The sequence below is a fragment of the Phyllobates terribilis genome, unplaced genomic scaffold (genome assembly GCF_046119375.1).
Source record: "Phyllobates terribilis strain yellow unplaced genomic scaffold, ASM4611937v1 Scaffold_4__5_contigs__length_816908805, whole genome shotgun sequence".
In the NCBI taxonomy this organism is placed as follows: Eukaryota; Metazoa; Chordata; class Amphibia; order Anura; family Dendrobatidae; genus Phyllobates; species Phyllobates terribilis.
The window spans coordinates 131,616,027-131,643,086 of NW_027362764.1; the positions used below are offsets into that span (position 1 = coordinate 131,616,027).

Below are 27,060 nucleotides of genomic sequence, written 5' to 3' on the forward strand. Positions count from 1 at the left end.
CGACTATAGAAGATAAAGGGTGCAAAATTAAAATTATTTTTAAGCCAAATATACATGGGAAAAAAATGGCCTCAAAGGTGGACAATCCCATGCATATCAATGTACAAAATGCTATCCCTAGAGCTGCACCCATCTTGATGGTTTTCTGAACAACAGGTGGGGGTCTCAGGTTCAAGAACTCGACTGATCTGCAGAAAATTAAAGGGCCTAAAAAGTTCTTTAAAAAAATTCTAAAGTATTGTAATTCTTTAATCACTTTTCTATTGCTGCCAATTGCAGAGGGAAAGGAAAGAGAAAATAATAAAAGCTGATTTAGCCTCTCCCTGGACTAAGGTGGTAGAATTTTGAAATTGCTTAGTCACGTCACTCCTCTGGATCAACATGTTAGACTATAGGTTGATGGGCTTAAGTCTACTTTCAATCTTAAAACCTTTGAACTATGTCAGCTTATCATTAGTGTTGAGCCACCCCCATAGTGTTCGGGTTCGGTTCGGTTCGTCGAACACCGGGATGTTCGAGGAACTGTTCGTCGAACTGTTCGTCGAACACCTTAGAACACCGTCGAACACCGTTAAAACCAATGGCAGGCAAACAAAAACACATAGAAAACACCTTCAAAGGTGTCCAAAAGCTGACAAACTGCTCAGAAGACACTCTCTTTAAAAAAGCCGGCCGGCAATTCAGCAGCGGCATACACCGGTACCCGACAATTTAGACAAGAAGGAATAGAGCATCACACATAGATTAGATAGATAGAAACATGTCAGTCACACATATAAGAAGCACAGTGACAGTGTTGGTTACTGCACTTGTCATTTAGTGTAAAGGATTTATTAAAAAAAATATTAGTGCTTTCATGCACCGTCTCTTTAAAAAAGCCGGCCGGCAATTCAGCAGCGGTACCCGACAATTTAGAACAGAAAGAATAGAGCTTCACACATAAATTAGATAGATAGAAACATGTCAGTCACATATATAATAAGTACAGTGACAGTGTTGCTTACTGTACTTGTCATTTAGTGTAAAGGATTTATTTAAAAAAATAATAGTGTTTTCATGCACTGTCTCTTTAAAAAAGCCGGCCGGCAATTCAGCATCTGTACTCGACAATTTAGAACAGAAAGAATAGAGCATCACACATAGATTAGATAGATAGAAACATGTCAGTCAGATATATAATAAGTACAGTGATAGTGTTGGTTACTGTACTTGTCATTTAGTGTTAAAATAAAGGATTTATTAAAAAAAAAATTAGCGTGGGGTTCCCCGTAATTTTAGTCTCTAGCGGAGGTTAAGCAGACGGCTGGGGCAGATGTTTGAAGCCTGGGAAGGGGGTAATACCCACGGAGCTTCCCAGGCTACTAATATCAGCCCCCAGCTGAATACCTAGCCTTTACTAGCTATTAAAATGGGGGACCCCCCAAAAAAATGACGTGGGGTCCCCCCTAATTTAATAGCTAGCAAAGGCTAGGCAGACAGCTGGGGGCTGATATTAATAGCCCAGGAAGGGTGCCATGAATATTGGCCCCCTCCCAGGCTAGAAACACCAGCTGTCAGCCGCCCCAGAAATGGCGCATCCATAGGATGCGCCAATTCTGGCACTTAGCCTCGCTCTTCCCACTGCCCTGTAGCGGTGGCAGTGGGGTAATAGGGTTGGGGTTGATGTCAGCTTATAATGCCAGCTGACATCAAGCCCAGGTTAGTAATGGAGAGGCGTCTATAAGACACCCCCATTACTAACCCCATAGTGAAAGTTAAAAGAAAACACAACACCCAGAATAAAGTCCTTTAATTGAAATAAACACACAATTCTTTATTGTTCTAAATTAAACCATACTTACCATCACGCCCATTCCAGCTGAAGCCAACGATCTCCTGCAATAAAAGAAAAATAATAAAGCAACCTCATCCTTACCTTTCGATGGTTCCCAGGACAGCTCCAGCTCTGCTACATCGAGATGACAGGCTGGACCGCAGCAGAACGCTGCCATCCAGCCTGTCAACCCGCAGACACTGAGAAGAGCAGGCTTGCTTCGCTCCTCAGTGTCTCGCTGTGACGGCATCCAGATGAGCCGAGGTCATGTCCAATGAACTCGGCTCACCTCATGCACGTCACTGACAGCGTGGGAAAATTCTCCTGCACTCAGCGCTTCAGCGTGAGAATTTTCCCACGCTGTCAGTGACGTGCATGAGGTGAGTTCATGTCCAATGATCTCAGCTCACCTCATGCACGTCACTTACAGCGTGGGAGAATTCTCACGCTGAAGCGCTGAGTGCAGGAGAATTTTCCCACGCTGTCAGTGACGTGCATGAGGTGAGCTGAGTTCATTGGACATGAGCTCACCTCATGCACGTCACTGACAGCGTGGGAGAATTCTCCTGCACTCAGCGCTTCAGCGTGAGAATTTTCCCACGCTGTCAGTGACGTGCATGAGGTGAGCCGAGTTCATTGGACATGACCTCGGCTCATCTGGATGCCGTCACAGCGAGACACTGAGGAGCGCAAGCATGCCAGCGCTTCTCAGTGCCTGCGGGATGACAGGCTGGATGGCAGCGTTCTGCTGCGGTCCAGCCAGTCATCCCGATGTAGCAGAGCTGAAGCTGTCATGGGAACCATGGAAAGGTAAGGATGATGTTGGTTTATTATTTTTCTTTTATTTCAGGAGATCGTTGGCTTCAGCTGGAATGGGCGTGATGGTAAGTATGGTTTAATTTAGAACAATAAAGAATTGTGTGTTTATTTCAATTAAAGGACTTTATTCTGGGTGTTGTGTTTTTTTTAAATACTTTACTAGAAATTCATGGTGGTCATGTCTAATATTGGCGTGACCCCATGAATTTCGGGCTTAGGGCCAGCTGATAATGCCAAGCTGGCCTTAACCCCTTTATTACCCAGTGAGCCACCGCACCAGGGCCCTGGATGAGTTGGGTACAGCGCCAGAAGATGGCGCTTCTATGAACGCGCCATTTTCCGGGGTGGCTGCGGACTGCAATTTGCAGCGGGGGGGGGCCCAGAAAGCTTGGGCCTCCCAGCGCTGCAGATTCCAGCCCCCAGCTGCCTAGTTGTACCTGGCTGGACACAAAAATAGGGCGAAGCCCCACGTATTTTTTTTTTTAATTATTTCATGAAATTCATGAAATAATTAAGAAAAAAAGGCCTTCTCTATATTGTTGTGTCCGGCCAGGTACAAATAGGCAGCTGGTGGTTGGGGGCAGCCCGTTCCTGCCTGCTGTACCTGGCTGGACACAAATATAGTGCGAAGCCCCACGTCAATTTTTTTTAATTATTTAAGGAAATTCATGAAATAATTAAGAAAAAAAGGCCTTCCCTATATTGTTGTGTCCGGCCAGGTACAAATAGGCAGCTGGTGGTTGGGGGCAGCCCGTTCCTGCCTGCTGTACCTGGCTGGACACAAATATAGTGCGAAGCCCCACTTCAATTTTTTTTAATTATTTAAGGAAATTCATGAAATAATTAAGAAAAAAAGGCCTTCCCTATATTGTTGTGTCCGGCCAGGTACAAATAGGCAGCTGGTGGTTGGGGGCAGCCCGTTCCTGCCTGCTGTACCTGGCTGGACACAAATATAGTGCGAAGCCCCACTTCAATTTTTTTAAATTACTTCAGGAAATTCATGAAATTAAAAAAAAATTGACATGGGGCTTCGCACTATACTTGTGTCCAGTCAGGTGCAGCAGCCAGGAACGGGCTGCCCCCAACCACCGGCTGCCTATTTGTACCTGGCCGGACACAACAATATAGGGAAGACCTTTTTTTTTTAATTATTTCATGAAATAATTAAAAAAAAAATTGAGGTGGGGCTTCGCACTATATTTGGGTCCAGCCAGGTACAGCAGGCAGGACCGGGCTGCCCCCAACCAACAGCTGCCTATTTGTACCTGGCCGGACACAACAATGTAGGGAAGCCCTTTTTTTCTTAATTATTTCATGAAATAATTTAAAGAAAATTGACGTGGGGCTTCGCCCTGTTTTTGTTTCCAGCCAGGTACAACTAGGCAGCTGCGGGCTGGAATCCGCAGCGCAGGGAGAACCAAGCTTTCTGGGCCACCCCCGCTGCAAATTGCAGTCCGCAGCCACCCCGGAAAATGGCGCGTTCATAGAAGCGCCATCTTCTGGCGCTGTACCCAACTCATCCAGGGCCCTGGTGCGGTGGCTCACTGGGTAATAAAGGGGTTAGGGCCAGCTTGGCATTATCAGCTGGCCCTAAGCCCGAAATTCATGGGGTCACGCCAATATTAGACATGACCACTATGAATTTCTAGTAAAGTATTTAAAAAAAACACAACACCCAGAATAAAGTCCTTTAATTGAAATAAACACACAATTCTTTATTGTTCTAAATTAAACCATACTTACCGTCACGCCCATTCCAGCTGAAGCCAACGATCTCCTGAAATAAAAGAAAAATAATAAACCAACATCATCCTTACCTTTCCATGGTTCCCATGACAGCTTCAGCTCTGCTACATCGAGATGACAGGCTGCACCGCAGCAGAACGCTGCCATCCAGCCTGTCATCCCGAAGACACTGAGAAGCGCAGGCTTGCTTGCGCTCCACAGTGTCTCTCTGTGAGGGCATCCAGATGAGCCGAGTTAATGTCCAATGAACTCGGCTCACCTCATGCACGTCACTGACAGCGTGGGAAAATTCTCCTGCACTCAGCGCTTCAGCGTGGGAGAATTCTCACGCTGAAGCGCTGAGTGCAGGAGAATTTTCCCACGCTGTCAGTGACGTGCATGAGGTGAACTGAGTTCATTGGACATGAGCTCACCTCATGCACGTCACTGACAACGTGGGAGAATTCTCCTGCACTCAGCGCTTCAGCGTGAGAATTTTCCCACGCTGTCAGTGACGTGCATGAGGTGTGCCGAGTTCATTGGACATGAACTCGGCTCATCTGGATGCCGTCACAGAGAGAGGCTGAGGAGCGCAAGCAAGCCTGCGCTTCTCAGTGTCTGCGGGATGACAGGCTGGATGGCAGCTTTCTGCTGTGGTCCAGCCTGTCATCTCGATGTAGCAGAGCTGAAGCTGTCGTGGGAACCATGGAAAGGTAAGGATTATGTTGCTTTATTATTTTTCTTTTATTGCAGGGGATCGTTGGCTTCAGCTGGAATGGGCGTGATTGTAAGTATGGTTTAATTTAGAACAATAAAGAATTGTGTCTTTATTTCAATTAAAGGACTTTATTCTGGGTGTTTGTGTTTTTTTTTTACTTTGACTACGGGGTTAGTAATGGGGGTGTCTTATAGACGCCTCTCCATTACTAACCTGGGCTTGATGTCAGCTGGCATTATAAGCTGACATCAACCCCAGCCCTATTACCCCACTGCCACCGCTACAGGGCAGTGGGAAGAGCGAGGCTAAGTGCCAGAATTGGCGCATCCTATGGATGCGCCATTTCTGGGGCGGCTGACGGCTGGTGTTTCTAGCCTGGGAGGGGGCCAATATTCATGGCACCCTTCCTGGGCTATTAATATCAGCCCCCAGCTGTCTGCCTAGCCTTTGCTAGCTAATAAAATCGGGGGGACCCCACGTCATTCTTTTTGGGGGTCCCCCATTTTAATAGCTAGTAAAGGCTAGGTATTCAGCTGGGGGCTGATATTAGTAGCCTGGGAAGCTCCGTGGGTATTACCCCCTTCCCAGGCTTCAAACATCTGCCCCAGCCGTCTGCTTAACCTCCGCTAGAGCCTAAAATTAAGGGGAACCCCAAGCCAATTTTTTTTTTAAATAAATCCTTTATTTTAACACTAAATGACAAGTACAGTAATCAACACTATCACTGTACTTATTATATATGTGACTGACATGTTTCTATCTATCTAATCTATGTGTGATGCTCTATTCCTTCCATTCTAAATTGTCGGGTACCGCTGCTGAATTGCCGGCCGGCTTTTTTAAAGAGACAGTGCATGAAAACACTATTATTTTTTTAAATAAATCCTTTACACTAAATGACAAGTACAGTAAGCAACATTGTCACTGTACTTCATATATATGTGACTGACATGTTTCTATCTATCTAATCTATGTGTGAAGCTCTATTCTTTCGGTTCTAAATTGTCGGGTACCGGTGTACGCCGCTGCTGAATTGCCGGCTTTTCATGTTTCACTGTGATCACAGTTCCCATCGATTTGGGCAATCACTCTAATGCCACAACCACCATGGCTGTGGCATTACAGTGAGTGGCAGACAATCCCTGCATGATTGGTGCTCTAAATAGCGCCAGACATGCAGGACACGCTTTTGGTGCACGAACAGTTATCGAACATAACCTCGAACAGCCGAATTTTTTGCAAATCGTTCGGGTTCGTCGAACAACTCGAACACCACCCAAAACAGCTCGAATTTGAGATTGGCGAACAGTTCTAGTCGAACACCGCTCATCTCTACTTATCAGATATGTAGACAATGGCAGCAAGATTAATGATGGTAAAAGAAGCACAAATACTTTGGGCAAAATTGAATTCACTGTTTTCTCCTCAAATGAAGTATTCTAGTTATCAACACCTGTCTACTAATGATTGGATGAGTTATAAATATTAAAACAATAATATTTAGATGATTAATAGATATTGATAAGTAGAAGATCCCTTTAATTCTATATTAACAGGAAGATGCTGATGACATGGGGCAATAGCACATAACTGTCAGGATTCCTGTTGTAGTTCTACAGTTTAACCACTAGTGGCTGCTATTGTTCACCTTGATAATTGTACTGCAATTCCACTGCTTTCCACTTGAGGCTACTGTGGTGTTCTGCAATTACCCTTTACTAAGATGGCAGATTCTGAGCCTGTGGAATCCATATTGTTTCCAGTTTTGGCCTATCTAAAGCCACATGGATTCCTCACTCATGGCTTGAGTATCCTGTTACGATTCTGGTGTAGCACTGCTGGAATCCAGTGGCCGGAGGAGCATGAGCAAAAAACAGCAGGCAGAAGCAGAAGCTCTTGAAAATAGCAGTGGGAGTTGTAGCAACAATCCGTGGAGAAGTGGGAACAGTTTTGGTAAGATAGTTATCAGAACAAGGAGCTAGAGACTGAACTAGACTAAATAGCTAGACACAATACTCAAACAATGAGTGAGGAATCCATGTGGCTTTAACAGGAAACAAGATGGATTCCACAAGTTCAGAATCTGCCATCTTCACAATGGGCAATTGCAGAACACAACAGCAGCCTCCAGTGGTAAGGAGTGGAACTGCAGCACAATTATCAAAGTAAATAATAGCAGCCACTAGTGGTCAAAGTGTAGAAGGACAACAGGTATCCTCACACTAACAGGCATACAACTAGGATGTGATTTTTAGTATTATACGTTAAGATAATAATACGAGCCTTGACCATAACCATATTTAGGCATCCGTGTCTCTTCATCATAAAATGCATTTACAAATTTTCAGGCCATGGCATGAGTCAATATAGATATTTTGTCCATTACAAACAAAATCCGTGATCTCACAAGCTGTTCAGTAGAATATGTTGTGACCACTGATCAACTGATTTCTCCATTTTTCAATCTCTATCCCACAGAGACTGTATTATTCAGATACTTTGATAATCAGGGAAGGCTCCCCGATCTTCCATTTTCAGCCACTTACATGACCACCTATGACACAAGTTATTAATCTATATTTGGCTACATAATGGCTATGCTCTACGGAAGATTTGCTCTAGCAGTGGGGAAGCTCATATAATGCTTCTAATTTAACTTTGCAAACTTTTGAAAGTCATTTGCCACAAATGGTGCTTGCATGAAGGCGTAGGAAGGAAGAAGCAGAGAGGAGACAGGATAAAAGAGATATTCAGCAACCATGGCCACAACATGTCTAGGAGTAGATTGTGAATAGTTTGCACTCCAAATCAAGAAACATGCCAATTACATTACATTAGTTATATGGAGACTAGTACAATGTTTCTTTACAAAAGTCAACATTTTCAACAGTTCATGAGCAATATGTATCTCCATATGATTACATAAAGACAGGACTGAAACCAGCAGTTCTCAAACTGTCATTTACTGGGTACACCATTAGCCAGTCCTGTACTAGACCTTATCATTTGGAATAAGTGACTAGTGATGGTGGTAAGAATTCCATATTTGTTGAATTTGTTACAATTGTGCTTCTTTTTTCCGCCATTGATGAGTCAAAGTAATACTATAAGTGTACCATAACTCCCTAGTAACCTAATTTCGCCATTGGTAGGGTCCCAGCCTTAAATATAAATAGGAGAATAATAAGAAATATAACAAACACATCTATATAGATGAGGATGGCCGGCCATATTAACAGTGAGGCCCAGTAACACAGTTTGAGAGCCACCAGGTAAAACAAAAGTATTAGGAAAATCATAGCCACGTTAGAAGTCGTACTACAAACTTCAACCATTTAGACAGTCATTTCATAATTCATTAGACAAGTCAGAGATTACATTAATATGTGGACACTGCAAAGAAAACACATTCATAGAAAAGACAAACAATTCCACACTAAACTCAGCGATTAGTTATCCTTGGTAAAATGTAATCTGTACTGATAGTATTAGTCAAGCTTCAATGTTGGATATGTAAGATCTGTATGGATATAGTCAGAGGACGAATTTATCCCAAATCTGTTTTAAAGGTCCTATATTCAATAAGTTGCTGGGGCTCACCGGCAATATTTTCATAGAAGTGCCATGGTTATCAACTGATCACAGAGCTGTCTTAGAACCAAAAAGGGTTTGTCATCTACAGGATCGGGGCTAAACAGAGATGTGCAAACCAAATTCACATTGAATTTTACAAAAAAAAATTGGAATCACCTGAATGCAAATTACTTGTGATTCACTGTGGGGGCATCTGGTAATATGATGGCCAGATACTAGATAATTGAAGATTGAGAATTGGTTAAAACAAAATTTTAAACTCACCTCTACTTAGCACTCCCCATACCTAATCAGCTCTTTTATCTGTTATCTTCTGTCTTCTATCTTCATTCTGGACCAACAGCCTTTTCCTGATGGGTCTTCAGTCAGTAGGTTCCACAGTATCACATGGGATGCGATGCACGTCAATCATGATGCCGCACCTCACTTGACCAAATGCACTACGGACACACCTCCCTGACATGCATCACACCAATGTGATGTTGTGAGGCCTAGCAAATGTAAGACATGGCTGATTGAAATGAAGATAGAAGAAAAAAGATAAAAAAAGAATGATAGTATGCAGAAGAGCTAATCAGAAAATGGTGGTGGGACAGGTACAGGGAGAGCTGAGAGGGGATGACTATAAGCATTTTTAAATGTCTTTTTAGCAGACTCAATTCACATAAATTTGAATACAATTCAATGTGAATCAAATTCCTCCCCCTGAATTGAGATAATCTGTCCATATCGAATTGCAGAAAATTCGCACAACTCTAGTGCTGAGTGACTGACCAGTTAAGAGAATAAGGGCCCAGGGTCCCCAGCTAGAAAGAGGCAGTCATTCGGGTGAGTTGTGGCTTCACTTAAAGTCAATGTAAGTAAGACAGCCAAACTTTGTGCTTGGCTATCTCATTCTCTGACAAATGTGGAACAGCTGATTTTGGGATAACCGATTTCAGGACTACCCCTGTTAGCTCGCCATGTTTATAATATAGTTAATCATTTGGTCTTCTTCTAACTTTCCTGAACTCCCTACAAATAGGAACAGTAGGGAAAACAAAAGTAGAACAAATATTCAGCCATGTTTGAATCCTAAATGTTGAGGCCATTCAGTCTAATATTACTGAACTTCTCCCTTTGAAACCACTTTACCAATACAAGGAGGAAATGTCAATATAAGCCATTCCCTAAAATCAAAATAGGAGCATTTTTGGCAAGAAAAAGTAGATGTACGTAGGCATTGCTTACGACTCCTGTATTTTATAAATGGAAGGAGTAAGATAACTGTCCTTGTTCCCTTTAAGATATACATCCAAGGACCTTTGTAGATATAGTAATTGATAATGTGGCCCTATACACGTCACCAGTGTGGCTCTCAGGGATCTGACTTAAATTTGCTAAACTCTCTGTAATTGATAACGCATCCAAAGATTTGTTGCAGTGAAAAAGTTACAAGGAGAATATAGTAGGTACATGCAGGTTATGTCATATGTATCCCTGACAGACATGAAAGACAGACATGAAACATTGCTGAGTTAGAAATGCATGAACAGATGCTCATTTACTTGCAAAGTTCTTAATTACTGGCCGACAGTCATATATCAGACAGGCAAAAACTGACAAATACTGAGCACAATGAGGATGCTGAACTAGCATGCATCTTAAAAAGGAATCATGCAGAATACTGTACGTAAAGAATATATATATACACACACACAAAAGGTTAGCAGTAACTATGACTATTCACTTCTTCTGGATACACGGGTAGTACGATAGCTGGTGAATGTTTCTCAACACAAATCAGTAATGTCAGTATTGTGATATAGTGAGTGTTGGGATAATTAAAATATAACTTTTATTAAACCAATTAATAAAATGAGCCCAAAACACTAACCATCAACACAGAACAAACAGCATAGAAAAACACAAGGTGCACCTCTACCGTCAGATCAGGGTTGAAAAACCAACCGAGGATGTTGATGCCAGTGGCACCTACCCAATTAAATAAATGGCAAGAAGAGATTCAACAGAATCCTACTCATCTTTATTCAATCCAATACCAAACCGACACATTAATAACTGGGAATTTTAACCTCAGCATAATAAGTGTCAGTGGCAACTATTTAACAGATCTACAGATCGCGGTTATTGGATTCCACTGTGCTGCCATCCACTGACGAATCAATAATTTATACCATCTTGCAAGTTTGTCTGATCCTTTGGAGTTTAGTATAATTTCATCTTATCTATTAAATAGTTGCCACTGACACCAATTATCCTGAGGTTAAAATTCACAGTTATTAATGTGCCTCTGTTGTTTTTTCAGTCCGGATCTGACTGTGCCAGTAGAGGTGCACCTTGTGTTTTTATATGCTGTTTGTTCTGTGTTTTTTGTTTAGTGTTTTGGGCTTATTTAATTAATTAATTAAATAAGATAAGATAAGATAAGATATACTTTATTTTATCTTATCTTATTTAATTAATTAATTAAATAAGCCCAAAACACTAAACAAAAAACACAGAACAAACAGCATATAAAAACACAAGGTGCACCTCTACTGGCACAGTCAGATCCGGACTGAAAAAAAAAATAAAAATAAATAAAAGTTATATTTAAATTATCCCACCACTCCTCACTATATCACTTTTCAATAATTGGGCTTGTTCAAGTTATATGCCCAGCAGTTATATGTCAGTATTGTGTAAACTTCACTAATAAAAGCAGTATACCTAGTATAGTCTTAGCTACTATGCATTATTTGTGTCATTATTATTATTATTTATTATTATAGTACCATTTATTCCATGGCGCTTTACATATCACATAGCCTTACTTCTTGAAAATGACTATGTGCCCACGATGCAGAAATGCTCCGGATTTTTCCTGAGCGTTTCTGCATCTCCCTGCGGATTGTACATGCGGATTATACATGCGGATTGTACATGTGGATTGTACATGCGTTTTCCTGCCAGGGACATGCGGATGTGAAGCGTTCTTCACATGCATTTCCGCATGCGGGTTGTCAAGTGCTTTCCAAGCGATTTTAGCATCACTTGGAAAGTGCTTGACAACTTGGTCTCACTATATAAATCCATGCAACCGGCATATATAGTGTGACCGAAAGAATGGTAAAAAATAAAAAATAAATATTATACTTACCTTCTGATGGCCCCCAGTGTCCTTGTCTCGGCTTGCCGGCAGCTCGCAGTAGACTAAAGGACCTGTCGACATCAGCTGTCACGTGACCCGTCACATGACTAAATGATGTCATGGCAGGTCCTTGAGTCCGCCGCGAGCTGCCGGCAAGCCGAGACAAGGACACTGGGGGCCATCAGAAGGTAAGTATAATATTTATTTTTTATTTTATTCTTTTCTTTACAGGTACTATGGTACCCGGGTCCGGAGAAGAGTCTCCTCTTCTCCAAACCCGGGTACCATCTGCACATTGAAACGCATGATATCCGCATGTGCACATGTAGTGATGCGGATTCCATGTGTTCCAATGCAAGTCAATGGTGGCGAAAACGCAGCGCTTAGGCAAAATAATTGGTAGTGCTGCGACTTTCTACCAAGCATTTTTTAAGCGCTTCTGCAGCGGAATTGCCGCTGTGAAAACCATTAAAAAACGCATAGTGTGCACACAGCCTTAGAAGATATACATTTTTATTACTGTAACTGTTATTTCTTTCTTTTTATAATTTCTTTAACTTATATTGGTATTTTTTTTTGGGGGGGGGGGCGCCAAAACTCAGTGCTAATTTATTTCATAATTATCTTTATAAGATCACTTTCAGAAGCAGTCATGCAGCTGTGTATTAAAAGGTACAACACCCAGCATTTCTAGGTCTGATTGGCATAAAATTTAGATCACCATAGATCTCTATGATCATCTGCGCTCAGGTCAACAGATAAAGAGGGTCCCACCACCTGAGGAAGCAAGCATAGCGAAACGCGCATTGGGGTAACGGAGGCTGGTGTGCCACTACCATGCACGACAATGGGTAAGTGACCATTTTACAGTGTGACTTTTGTATACCCTTATATGGTGCAATTTTGTCTCTGACACCCTGGCTGGGTGTGTGCTACAAATGATAGAATGGGCACTGCTCCCTTTTACATACATTGTTTGCATGATGTACTGTGCATCACTCAATGTTAGGATATACTATTGTGGCACCTATTATGGACATAGCACGCTACCTTGATCACTAGCTGGAGTGATATTCTTTCATTTAGGCTATTATCCCATGTGGTCCTGTGGTCTTATCTACTGTAGTATATTGTGGTACTACCAACCTCAGTACTGAGTTCATTGTTTCAACATTGCCCATCCTATATGTAATGTCTGTTTTTAATTAATTGTTAAATAAACTATATATTTTTAGTATCCAGTAGCATGGACTCTCTTTTCTCCTTTATTACATATTATCTAGAGTTGCTACAATCCCATGGGCATTGTACCTAATAAGTAGATAAAGATGTTGTATTGGATCCTTTTTGAGATATAGAGGGTCCGCGTGTGGTGCTGGTAATACAAGTGTTAAATTATGGCCATTTAAGCATTTATTTATATTATGCTTTTTAGTGTCAGATGGAAGAATTTAACCCCTTTCCAATTGGGGCAATTTTCTGTTTTTGCACTTTCGGTTTTTCATCTGCTTCTTCCAAGAGCCACAACTTTTTTATTATTCCACCCACATAGCAGTAGGACAACTTGCTTTTTTTTTGCAGGCCGAGCTGTAGTTTTAAATAACATTATATCATTCATTTTAACATGAAATACACTCCAAAAAGGGGAAGAAAATTCCAAATGTGTTGGAATTGTGAAAGAAAAAAATGGAATTCTACAATTGTTTTTTGCGTTTTGTTTTTATAGCATTCATTGTGCAGTAAAAATTACTTAGCGACTCGTGAAAAAAATTGGTTTGTGTCACCGTTTTCTGAGACCCGTCACTTTTTTATTTTTCTGTCAATGAAGCTATGTCAAAATTTGTTTTTTGCTTGGAGAATTGTGCTTTTATTGATACAATTTGGGGGTACTTATGATGTTCTCAGTGTTTTTTATTGCATATTTCTAATGAGGCGCTGTCACAAAATACACAATTTTGAATTTTCATCATCCTTACGTAACTGACTATATTGGTAAATAATTGTATATTTGGATAGATAGGACAGATGTACAATACCAATTATGCTTATTTGTTTTTACTTTTTTATTTCTATATTATTAAAGGGGAAAAGGAATTGATCCAAAATATAGTATTTTCTATTTTATTTATTTATTTTCATTTTTTCTTATCATATTTTAAAATTTGATTTTACTTTTTTTGTTTTTCAGTAAGCTTAGAAGACTTGAACTACGATCGTTTGATCTCTTGTTCTATATACTGCAATACAACTGCAGCATTTAAAGAAAAATGCAGTATAAAGACAAACTTACCCTATTAAAACCACCCACAAACTTGGTGGAGGACAAAGATGGCAACCAAGGGGTCTTCTCCTGGGAGCCATGACTCGTGGTAGCCATGATAACCCATTGAACAATAGTATTGTTGTATGCTCACACTGGTGATTGACAGTGGCATTTAAAAGGATGAACAGCAACAATAAGCGTGTGGTCCGGCTGCAGATATAGCTGTGCATGCAATCTATATATGAAATAAAAATCAAGTATTTTTATATTGAGAGTTGAAGGAGTTCTGTGACCCACTCCCCCTCCACTGGCCATATCTGATGAAGTCCTCTGCACCATCTATAGCTATGGTATGCCGCAAGGCTCACTTTTGCCGTTGTAATACTTTGGAATTTACTCTTAAAAAAAAACAGTGCACTGTCTTTCCCATTATGAAAGAATACTGTTGATATAAAAAGTCATCACACCCCTGTTAGAATGCCAGTTTTTTGTCATGTAAAAAAAAATCATACCAAGATTAGAAGAATCAAGTCAGAACTTTTTCCACCTTTAATGTCAGCCATAATCTGTACAAATCCATTGAGAAACAAACTGAAATTATTTTGAGGGGGAAAATGTAAATAAAAGAAAAAATAAAATAATGTGGTTGTATAAGTGTGAATACCCTCTTATAATTGGGGATGCGGTTGTGTTCAGAATTAGCCAATCACATTTAAACATATTTAAATAGTCAGCACACAGCTGCCATCATTCACAAGGATTCTTATAAAGTTTATCTATTCTAGGAGGATTTTCCTGACATTTTGTTATTTGCATTGTAAAGCAAAAGCCATGGTCCTTAGGCAGCTTACAACACAGCAAAGGGATTACATTGTTGAAACTTATCAGACAAGAGAAGGTACAAAACAATCTCCATGGCATTAAATATACCATGGAACACTGTGAAGACTGTCATCAAGAATTTACTTGAATTTGGCACAACGGTGACATTACCTAGAACTGGACATCTCTTAAAAACTGATAAAAAGGAAAGAAGAAATTGGTCCGGGATGCTACCAAGAGGTCTACCGTAACATTAAAGGAGCAGCAGGAATTTCTGGCAAGTACTGGTGTGTACGCCTTTACAATCAGACAGATTTTGAACTCTCCTGAAGGGGAACTGTAGGCAAAGATTGCCAATTCTAGATGTACTAAGCTTATGGACTCCTACCCAATAAGACTGAATGCTTTCATAAATTCAAAAGGTACTTCAACAAAGTATTAGTTTAAGGGTGTTCATATTTATGCAACCACATTATTTTAGTTCTTTATTTTTCGTTTTCCACCCCAAAAGATTTCAGTTTGTTTTTCAATTGAATTGTACAGATTATAGATGACATTAAAGGTGGAAAAAGTTCCGATATGATTTTTTTACATGACAAAAATTTCAGAGGGGTGTGTAGACTTTTTATCCACTGTAACTAAATGTGAACAACACCAATAAAAATAATATTGTGCAGTCACTTTTTAAGCAATTTCCTATTTCTAAAAGGTCAACAAAGGTGAACCTGAACTTTTGGTCTTCTCTATTTCTTTTTTAATTCTTTCCTTAAAGTTCACATTCCAAAAAATGATTTTCACTTTACTGGCAATATTGCCGCATACTCGTGAAAGATTTTGTACAACTGGAACATGTATTGTGCTCTGAACCCTTCCAGTCTGAAAACAATCCCGCTTTATTGTGTGCCACAGCTAGGGCTCCGAATTTCTGCATATTAAAGGTGACATTTTTAGGCATCACTGCCAACGGCAGGCCTCTGGGGAGATGAGAGGGCCAAATTTTCAGACCATTATGAAGGCATATGAATTAGCTCATTGTGCAATAAATGTGTTTAGCTTAAATGAAAAACAGTTTGCTTCTTTAATTGTCCTGTAAGTGTAGCCTGTTTTTTCCAGATATTTTGCATTGGTACATGAAATAATTTTTTTCTGGGAAAGACAAAGAAGTCGCTTCAATATATTTTATAGAATCATATTTTAAAGTCATATTTTACATACAATCCCGACATAGATATTCTAAAATGTTAAAAGGCCCTAATTGTGGTGGTTGTATAGAAATGATTTTACTTGTGCCACATCCTACGGCACTATAAGGGGCACTGCTGCGTTAGTACTGCTAAAACGAACTGGTTATACAATAGTTCAGAAATATAATATAGCATAGCACTGTATATGAATTTAAAAATGGAAACTGTAGGGTTAACTATTGTTACAGCAAACCTCCGGATCCAACGTTAAAATTCAGCATCATTATGACTAGACTCATGAGACCCAACAGCACCCTAGCTGAAGTGGACCACGGAGCTTTGAGGTTATAGTTTTTAATTCCCCATTTGTTTTCATAACAGTATGATCACAAAAGCTCAAAAACAAAAGTTTTGAGCTAAAAGGCTCTCCAAAAAAGATTACTGGAGTCTCTTTGTTAAAGCAAAGGGTTGGTTGAAAGTCGAAGAATGTTCCTTTACATTGCTAAAACATATGGACAATTTAGGAAATAAAATTATGTACTGTGTACATTAATCATCTGACATTAATGTTTGATCAAGTTCTAAGAATCTTAATGATTGTGGACAACCCAGACCAGAAACCTGAGAGAGTCCTAGGGTCCCTTAGCTCATATGAGAATATCAGTAATATATTGTATGTGATGATAATCAAGAAAATCTAACAGGAAGACCAAGTGACGCCAATGACTTTCAACCAAGTTAATGTAGCATTACATAATGGCTAAAAATGTTCTTAACATCTATAAAAACTAAAATGTAACCACAGGTCTGAAAAATAATATATATTAGAGTGATAAGATGCAAACTGTTCTTGTCTGAAAACAATGTGTAGGCTGGTGAGATATGAATCACTTCGGACCTTCTTCTGACCCGACTGAGATTCTAAATGACATCTTTAGTCTCAACGTTGTCATCTTGGCAGTTCAATCACTAATTCTGCCAAGTTTGAGATTTAGAATTTTTTATTAAATGCTGTTTTTAATCATCATCAAGGTTCACAGCATATGTTTTAGACGTACTCAAAAATATCCTATATTAAGAAATTGTAGCAAATTGCGAAACCGAGAAGAGAGATTTCCACCGGTTAAGGTTTTGAGGTTTTGTTCATCTGAGATTGAACTGGTTGTATATTAGGACCCTCTAAGGACCATATATTTTTATAAACATCCTGATATGTAAAACTGTAGAATTCTACAAAAGTGCACTTAGTTTTTCTGATGACTACATGTTGGATAAATCTAGAATAGAAGATTTTGTTGTTGGAAAACAACAGAAAAGGGAAAGATAACCACTTCTCACATAAACTGTATATGGCGGCATCACTGCAGTTAGAGAAAAGAAGAAGTGGGCATGTCGGATTCTGGTTCCATGAAAGGCAATCTATGTGAGTGGTATTAATGGGTCCACCTCACTTCTACAGGCCAGTTGGTTATGTCAATTTATCCTAATTTTTTTAATCTTAGTATAGTTAATTTACAGATAAAAAAAAATATTGCATAAAATAAAAAAAAGTAAAAAAAAACACATAAGCAAGAGGACATCTTTATGTGAAATAGATCAACTTACCTCTTTAGTCTAAATTTCCTTTAAATGCTTTTTCCAAGTTAGCAAGTTGATCACAAGTGGTTTTACCACTATGTATGTATATGTATAGGGTCATCATAAAAATGATAATTAATGAAAATCTCCTTCAACTTTAGGAGAAACACTTATCTGTTTGGTAAGAGGTTTAAGCAGCTAAATATAAAAAATTACCATGTTTTCTGAAGTTCCATCATGGATAATTCATAATGATGATAATTCCTGGACAAATGCATTTAGGTAATATAATACTGGCATCTTTTTTAAATCTTCTTTAAAAAATCAATAATTCTTTCACTGATGCTGCTAAATTGTCCTAATATTACTGTGTGAATGTAAGTAAATGAGATTAGTCTATTTAGATCAGAGTTTCTGTAGTGCCTTGTAAATCACGTATCCCATTCATGAATAATTTACTCAAAATACACATATCATTAGAGTACATATGATCACTCACTGTGCTTCACTTATTAAAGAAGTTTATGGCACCAATCTAAGGCCACCTTGCTCCTTAGGACTACTGACGTATGGGGCACATACACAGCAGGCCACCATCAGGGCATTACTACCTTTTCTGGTGTATGGGGCCCGGTGAGCAGAAGCAAAGAGTTGGAGCCTGACTGGATGAGACATCACTGCCATGCGCCGGGGCATCCGCGCCGCATATCTAAAAGGAAGAGATTGCCGATGGACTGTGGCCAGGTAAGAAGAAACTTTTTTTTATTTGCTTGCACTGAAAAGCCGCAATATGGGGAACAGATATATGGGGGCCAGAAATGAGACACATAGTTGCCAGGAATGAGACATAAGGGGGCCAGGAATGAGACACATGGGGTCCAGGATGTTGGACATTATTACTGGAAGGGGCCAGGATGTGGGACATAATTACTGTAGGGGCTAATTAAGGGATATTATTACTGCTGTAATGGATTTTATTTTTGAGGATACTGTTTTCAATGGGGGGGGGTCTCCTGTTACTGTGATGGGCGGCATTATGTCACTTTTTTCTTCATCTGGCGTAGTGTAGAAGTTGAGGAAAAAGTGGGGAATGTGCTCTGGAAGCAGTGCTCTAGATAACTGTGTGTTATTTTCTGCAGAGATGATTCATGGCTGGAAGAAGTGATGGCAGTCTGCACTGGATGATGAAGAAAAGATTGGTGAAGGACTTAAACTAGAGATGTCACTAGTGAGTCAGTGTTTTTTGCCTGTACACTTACACTATACACTGTATACTATGTACAGAACTCCTGTGTATAATGGCTCTTATGATAATATTAGTATTGTGTTTTTTTTCTAGTAATGATGAGTATTGTAATATTCGGTCACTATGTGGTGGTAATATGTGGTCTGATCATGGTGTGGAGGTATTTGTTCTTTGTATGTGGTATTATTGGGTCACTAAATGGTGTTAATATGTGATCTGGTCATGGTGTGGCTGTATTTGTTCCTTGTATGTGGTATTATTTGATCCCTATGTGGTGGTAATATGTCGTCTGGTCATGGTGCAGTGGTATTTGTTACTTGTATGTGGTATTATTTGGCTACTATGTGGCGGTAATATGTGGTCTGGCCATGGTGTGACAGTATTTGTCCCTTGTATGTGGTATTATTGGTCATTTTAAAAAATGTATATGAAACATTCTCTTAAATAAAAATAAATAAAAATATACCTAAAAAGAGTATTGGATAAGTTAACACATTTTTAATAGGTTAGAGTAGATTAGGGCCCTGACAAAATCGTCCACCTTGTCATGGTGACAGGCTTAAAAAATCTTTTGGTCAAAAAAGCTGATAGATATGTATGTGATATGATGTTTGATGTGAACTGTTAATGTGTGATTGGTGAGGACATGGTGCAGAAGTGGAGTTTTTCCAAAAGTGGGCAATGGGACTGGGGAAGGCTTGAAGGGTGAAGGCGGAGTTGGGGTGGAGCCTGAGCGGAGTCTCAAGAGGGTCCAAAAATGTTGTGAGTATGGAGCCCTGAAATTCCTGATGGCAGGATGATAATCATGAACAAGAGTTGTTAAAAACGATCATATCACAATTATCTTGCTTTGCAAACAGGCGGCTGATCACTAGATGAAGGATGAATGATGATACATCAGTTGAAATTATCTTTTATTCCGCATAAAAGATCATCGTTCTAGGCGGTTCATCGTACTCTCGCTGCTGAGAACAATGGCAGCCTATGTGTACTGAGAGATCTAGTACAGATCACTCAGTGTGCATTGTTTACTTTGGTCTACCTATAAACAGGCATTCAAACAACCGTGGCTCAGTAAAAGATTATCAATCAGCAGTCATATCGTGCTACCGGTCGGTCTGTGTAAACTTGCACTTACATGCAGGTTTTAGATCGGTGGTGTTCTCATATCCCCAATTTACACTGGAGAGTGACTATGTAGAACAGTGGTCACCAACCTATATCATGGAGATTAAAGATACTGTATTTCTATAGCTCCTATTGACTACAATAGGTGTAGGTAAAATGGATACAATTCAAAGGACCAATTAAAGGGAATCTGTCACCCCCTGGGACCCTTTTAGGCTATTACTATGGGCATACAGGTAATAGAATGGTTAAACTAGTCTAACCTGTATGCCTCATAGTTGTGGTCTAGATGTTGAGAAATGCACTTTTAATTTTTCATGTTAATGATTCCTTCCGTGGTCCATGGCATGCGGTGCCTGGAAGGAATCTCTGCCTACTCTCTTCATTACAATACTAACCCCTCCCATGCACATCACACTGCCCTGTGACATGCAGTTGCAGTGCCGTAATCCCGCGCCTGTGCACTGCACTCATGCTGTTCTGTGTACCCTATCCGCTCTTCTATGGGCAGTGTCTTCACCCGGCTTCTGCGCAGGTGCCGGCGAGTCAAAGTGCATTTCTCAACATCTAGACAGCAACTATGATGCATACAGGTAAGACTAATTTAACCATTCTATTTCCTGTATGCCCATAGTAATAGCTTAAAAGGGTCCCAGGGGGTGAGATATTCCCTTTAAAACAAGAGAATAAATGGCCTCTTAGGGCATAACAGCATCAGAAATCAGACTCTATTTTGGATCACGAACTATGAACTAATGCAGAGAGTCTCTGAAAAAAAAGAGTGGTCCTTGCTTTAGCAGACCAGGCTGGTCTATCTAGTATATGTATTGTATGGCCATTCATCTAAATGGCCTTTCCAGGGAAAATGCTTGGTTTAATAAAGCTGCAAATATTTAACTATAGGGGGTAAAAAGGCAGCAGCCAACTAGATTCGGAGAACTAAGTTGGTCCAAAAGCCCCCTACCCTGCAACATAAGAAGATGCTACTATAATAAATTATTCATATGGGGCTGTGACAAATTTTGCATTGGGTTCCAGCATCTCCCATTTAAGTCTCTTCAAAGTTGACAACTACAATAGTTTGCACAGAAACCAAAGCTTAATTACGGTAATCGGTACCTTGCAATAAAGTTGGAACTGAATTGACATATTTTCTAATAATATCTCTCCTATCAAGAATTCTAATATTACAGTCTATTGGAACATGTCACCATGACCTGCAAGAAAATGTAAATTGTTATATCATAATATTAGGATCCTTGTGCCGACCAGAGTATAAATGTAATTGCTGGAGAGATGTGGGCAGGAAGCTGCGCATTTATTACTTGTGTACGATCTATTCATTCTGCTGTGCGCCATTATTCAAATTAACCAGAACAAAAAAATGTTCAAACTGAAAGGAAATTAGAGAAAATAAACTTCCCTCTAACAATATCTAATTACAAATATTGCTAATTGCTGTTTACTGCAGCGGAAGAAACAGGGCTCACAGCCAAGTGCATTAATAGGCTTCTAACATACGCTTAGAGCAATGCTTATGTGCCGGCATGACTGTCACCAGGCTAAGCTTCTCTATACTTCAACACATCTCCAATAAAACCTAAAGGATGACTACACACATAATGGTATAAAATAGATTTATTAATTTACATAATCATAATTACATAAGTGACAGACATCTAAAAATGTAATAAAAAGTGGTTAATTTAATCAATAATGAAAAGGAGGGTTTAGACTGAGTTTGGTCACTCCCAAAATACATTAACGGCCTATAGAAATATCTACATCAATGTTTATGACTCATAATCAGTGCAATACACTAAGCAAAAATAATGGATCTATAACGTAATATTATGAGATAGTATAGTATTACATCAAGATATGTTGAATACAATTCATCCCATATATATGGGATTTATACAACATGATAATGAAAAGTGCATAGTGCATAGAGAAATACTAGGGTTTTGAACTGAATAGCTACAATTGGTAAAGTGCATAGTGCCATCCCCTAGACAAGCAATACATGCTGATGAGTCAACTATAAGTCATATCAAGTAACACCGATTAGCAGTAAAGGAAGAGTAACAGCAAACAGTGTATTACAGACACACCCAATGCACGTTTCGCCGTTGCTTTTTCTACCCACACCTTAGAAGAAGCAATGGCGAAACGTGCGTTCAGCGCGGAAGCGATATACTGTTAGCTGTTACTCTCCCTTTAATGCACTTTTGTGTTACTTGATGCAACTTATAGCTGATTCTTTATCAGCATGTATTGTTTGTCTAGGGGATGGCACTAGGCACTTTACCAGTTGCAGCTATTCAATATACCCTCGTATTTCTCTGCACTTTTCATTATCATAAACACATGCTCTGGCCATATTATGTTTATAATGTAATAATTTTCATTATCATGTTGTATAAATCACATAAATAGTATATATACCTAGCATTAATTGTAATCAATATATCTTGATGTACTCCTATTTCCTAATATTACATTATATATATTATTTTTGATTAGTGTATTGCATTGACTATGAGTGAAAAACAATGATGTAGTTATTTCTATAGGCCATTAATATATTTGGTAGTGAGTAAACTCAGTCTAAACCCTTCTTGTCATTATTGATTAAATTCACAACTTTTTAATACATTTTTAGATGTCTGTCAGTTATGAAATTATGATTATGTAAATTAATAAATCAATTTTGTATCATTATTTGTGTAGTCATCCTTTAGGTTTTGTAAGAATGCTTTCATGACTACCAGTTTTAAATATTCTCTATAGCAGATGACACAATGGCTTTTTGCCAATTTGTATAAGTTTATATAAAGACATCTCCAATGGTTAAAGATCACTATAGATTAAACCACCGGAATCTATATATTTCTAAAATTCTGTCCAGGTTCAGAAAAGTGTAGGAAGTTATCTTTGAACCTGCTAAGAAGTTACCTAGAAGATAGAACCAGATAGAGCTGACACTTTTACTTTTCTTGACCAACAGCCCAGACTGCAAATTGTGGAATCCTTTACTTTTCCGACACAATTAGACTAAGGCCATGGCCCCACTATCAGTATTTGGTCAGTATTCGGTCAGTATTTTTTCTCAGGAGTGGGAGCCAAAACCAGGTGAGGAACAATCAGAGAAAAGGTATAATAGAAACAAGTCACCAATTCTGCATTTATCACCCAATCCTGGTTTTGGCTCCCACTCCTGAGAAAAAATACTGACGAATATTGACCGAATACTGGTAGTGGGGCTGTGACCTTATTTTGAAGATCTGGCTAGGAGAAGTGGCCAGGAAGGGAAATTAAATTCAAGGGCTCCCTGCCAAAAAGTTGTGAATTTCTGGTCCATATTATGAGTTTTTCAAAATATTTGTAAACAGTTCTAACAAAAAGCTTTTCCTACTAAATTAAAAAATTATAATCTCTTTAAGAGCCTGAAATTATTTTCTATGCTGTAATTTGCAATATTAACTTCTTTTATTGGAGCATATTGGGTAATACTAGCTGTAGGCTAGATTCATACAGGATTTCACTAGAGAGTTGAACAAAGCAGCCAAACCATGGACGAGGCTGGCGCAGTTTCCGAACAAAAATTAAAGTAGAATTTTTTTTCTCTGAAGATGCCCAAATTATATTAGGAAGATAATGCAGTGGTGTAACAGTTGTTAGACAAGTGGTAATTATTTAAGCATTGGAGATTTGATCGCAGATTGTAAGTTTTATGTGATTTTGTCCCCAAAAGCTTTAAAGAGATTCTATGTGAATATTATTAAAATAAATTAAGAAATAAAATTTCATTAGAAATAAATTCCTAAGTGCCTTTAATTACCAAAGCATGTTTATTTTCTCTGGGGAGATAATCACTAATACATCACAATGGCCGCTGAAAGAAACCTGTCCTACAATGTTAATAGAAGTGGTGCTAGTGAGCATGTGCAATAGGAAGCTCCGTTCCTGTCTTCATGTGTATGAAGATGTGCGCCCGATGGATATTTTGATCTAATTCAGGAGATACCAGGGGTGCTGAGGCAAGGAAGAGGCTGCTCACACTGCTATCCACCATGTTTATCTGATCTAATATTAGAAATGACAGAGGTGCTGAGGTAAGAAGAGACTGTTCACACTACTGTCCACCTTGTCTTTATGATCTAATACTAAAGATACCAGGAGTGCAGAAAGAAGAAGAGGCTTCTCACAGTGCTGTCCATCCTGTCTATCTGATCTAATATTGAAATAACAGAGGTGCTGAGGTAAGAAGAGGCTGCTCACACCGCCATTCATGCTGTCTTTCTGATCTAATATTGACGATAACAGGGGTGCTGAGGTAAGAAGAGACTGCTCACACTGCCATCCTTCCTGTCTACCTGATCTAATGCTGGTGATACCAGAAGTGTTGAGGTAAGAAGAGACTGCTCACCCTGCTGTCTATCTGATCTAATTCTGAAGATATCAGGAGTGCTGAGTTAGAAGCTGCTTTGAATGTTGACCAACCGATACACCTGAATGCTGAGTGATTGCTGTGACCTGAATATAATCTATAGATAGCCAAGTACTATAAACCTGCAAAATATCTTATTGCACGTGCTCACAGGCATCAATCCTTATACATTCTAGGACAGGTTTCTATAAGTGTAAAAGGTGGCGGCCATTTTGATGTATTACAGCAAATACCTTCTTGGACTAAACGAGAGTGATTTGCTAAATAACAGTACTTGAAATTTAGACAATGACATATCCTTCTTTACTTATGCTATTCCTGAGGACCCCCTTTAATGTGAAACACCTACAACTGCAAGTCACTTGTGACTTGTGTGCGGTTTGGCTGTTTTGGGTTTTTTTTTTTACAGCAAGTTGCACAAAAGTACAACCTGTCTTTCTTTTATGCAACACATCGCTGTGAAGCCCTAGCTTAAGAAACAAAGAAGCTGAGAATATTAATTTCTTGTGCATCAGTTAAAATTTGATATGGTTATCATCACTATGGTACTTATTATCATTCCTATTAATACTACTAATATTGTTGTTGTCGTCATTGTTTTTGACATGTGTACTTATATATTACATAAAATATAACCTCATTTAACACAACAAGAGATCTTAGGTTCAGAAAAATTAAGTGAAATTTGCATTTCTGGGGAAACTATATGTGAAAGATTCCTAAAAATTCCGCAGCTAAGCTACAATAAACATAAAGTATGCACAAAAGTTGATCTGTCGCTCATTATTTTCTATCAGACGGGTGGAGATGAATAACTATGTTTGACTTACAATCAGTAATTTGAACACATCCATAAACTGTAACAGACGTGTTTTGTAGAGAACATTTTGATTAGGACGTAAACATGGAAATGGCATGCAAGTGAATGAGGTTTCCATGTAAAAAAAAGGATCAATTTGTCAAACAGGAATGATTAGTAAGAGTGAACATGCAGATCAGAAATCATAATTGTCATGCCAGCAAAGAAAGAAAAAAAAAAGAAGTATTTCAGAAGAAAGTATTTGCAATGAATGTATTCATGGATTCAGAACTTAAAAAAAAATTAGTTAAATGAGCCACAAATTTTAAAATGGGTCATAAATTTTAAGTTCCATTGCCAGTAACTCATTGCATTGTTTGATCGATGATGTACCCTCATCTGAAATCTTTTTATTATTTGTTTCATTCTTTGTAATGTATTTTCCCCATTGATAACCATAATCCCCAATACAGAGATGAAACAAATGTATCAAAATAGAAGAAACTACTGTATACCAAATGGTTCACGCCAATATTGTATACAGATCTAATCACAAAAAGTTCAAATAAAACGGGGTCCTTGACATGCTTTTGATTTAAATTGACCCCAGGTTGCCATTATAATCTTACCCTCATCCCTTCAAACCGTGATAAAGCCCTTAATGGTCTCAAAGCTCTGAGGGTCCTAAGTGATTTAATAGGACCAAATTCGGAGAATCCCAGTGCAGTTGCTATGAGGCTTATTAATGACACCTGAATGGAGACACAAAAGCAGAATCCAAGCTGTTAACTCACGGTCATCTCCATTGTTACATTAATGCTGGAGAAGAGGAACATTGGACCTACAAAAAGCAAGCGTTAAAGCATTAGGAAGGAACTGCAGTTGTAGAGATTCAGCACCCTTTCAATGTACTTTTAGTTTGACTTTGATGATGAGACTATGAGGATGCCCCTATGTGACCCCATTAGACTGAATTTCAACCATCTTCAACTCTAGACATTGACTTGAGTTCAGCATTACTACTTATACTGCAGTTCCTTAACCACAACGAGAAAGAAAAGAATGTTATTTTCCTGTAAAAGTAAAATCAATTAGAGACATCCATAGAACTTTTACCCTTACCCTCATTCCTTCAAATCTGGACAAGGCTCGTAGGGGCCTCAATGCCCTCAGAGTTCTGAGAGACTTCACGGAACCCACTTGGCCTTGACCATTTCCAAAAGTTGCTATCAGACAAGCTACTGAAATCTGTATAGATTGAACGAAATGTAAAATTATTGATCAAATGCAAGAAAATCAAATTAGATCCCGCCTGTTGTCTGTAGTCATCCTCGTTGGTTTCCAAAGGGGAAAGCGGTTATTTGACAAATTAAGTTGCGAGGCAGATACACTTCAAAATGTATTACATCAGCCATAGTTTTAATAATGGTTTATTGATCACCAGATGCTTAAATGTATTTTATTTGCATTGATAAGACATCAACAATGAAGTGCTGGTGAATGATAAACTCATCTTACATCAGGCCATGTACGCTGCTTCGTCGGGGGAAGGTTTTCTTATGTTATCTGTTAGATCTTGGATGTGAGATTAATTCAACCTCAGATGTAAAGTGGGTCTAATAATCTCCTTTGTTGTCAACAAATGAGCTAATCCGTGTGATTTTCCTAGGTCCTCCTGAGATAATGATCGATCCTTCTGTGCCAATGTTTACATACCTTCTTATTTCAAGATTGTGAAAAGCTAGTTGATGAGGACTACTAACAGAATTTGTAAATCAATGCTTC

At 39.0% G+C, this 27,060-nt stretch overlaps 1 protein-coding gene across 12 annotated transcripts in view; it reads right to left on the reverse strand.

The window, feature by feature from the left end:
- Window positions 1-27,060, reverse strand: part of LOC141265097 (sodium channel protein type 5 subunit alpha-like) — a 558,194-nt gene that overhangs the window by 52,593 nt on the left and 478,541 nt on the right. For 6 of the 12 annotated variants that reach the window (XM_073677736.1, XM_073677738.1, XM_073677741.1 and 3 more), the window contains one exon: window positions 26,398-26,523. The exons of 3 other annotated variants lie outside the window; for them this stretch is intronic. In XM_073677736.1, the coding sequence (XP_073533837.1) occupies window positions 26,398-26,523 (126 nt within the window). Of the gene's footprint in view, window positions 1-25,904; window positions 26,028-26,397; window positions 26,524-27,060 lie in introns of all 12 variants that reach the window. 3 more of the 12 variants (XM_073677742.1, XM_073677740.1, XM_073677745.1) reach the window with 1 other exon arrangement.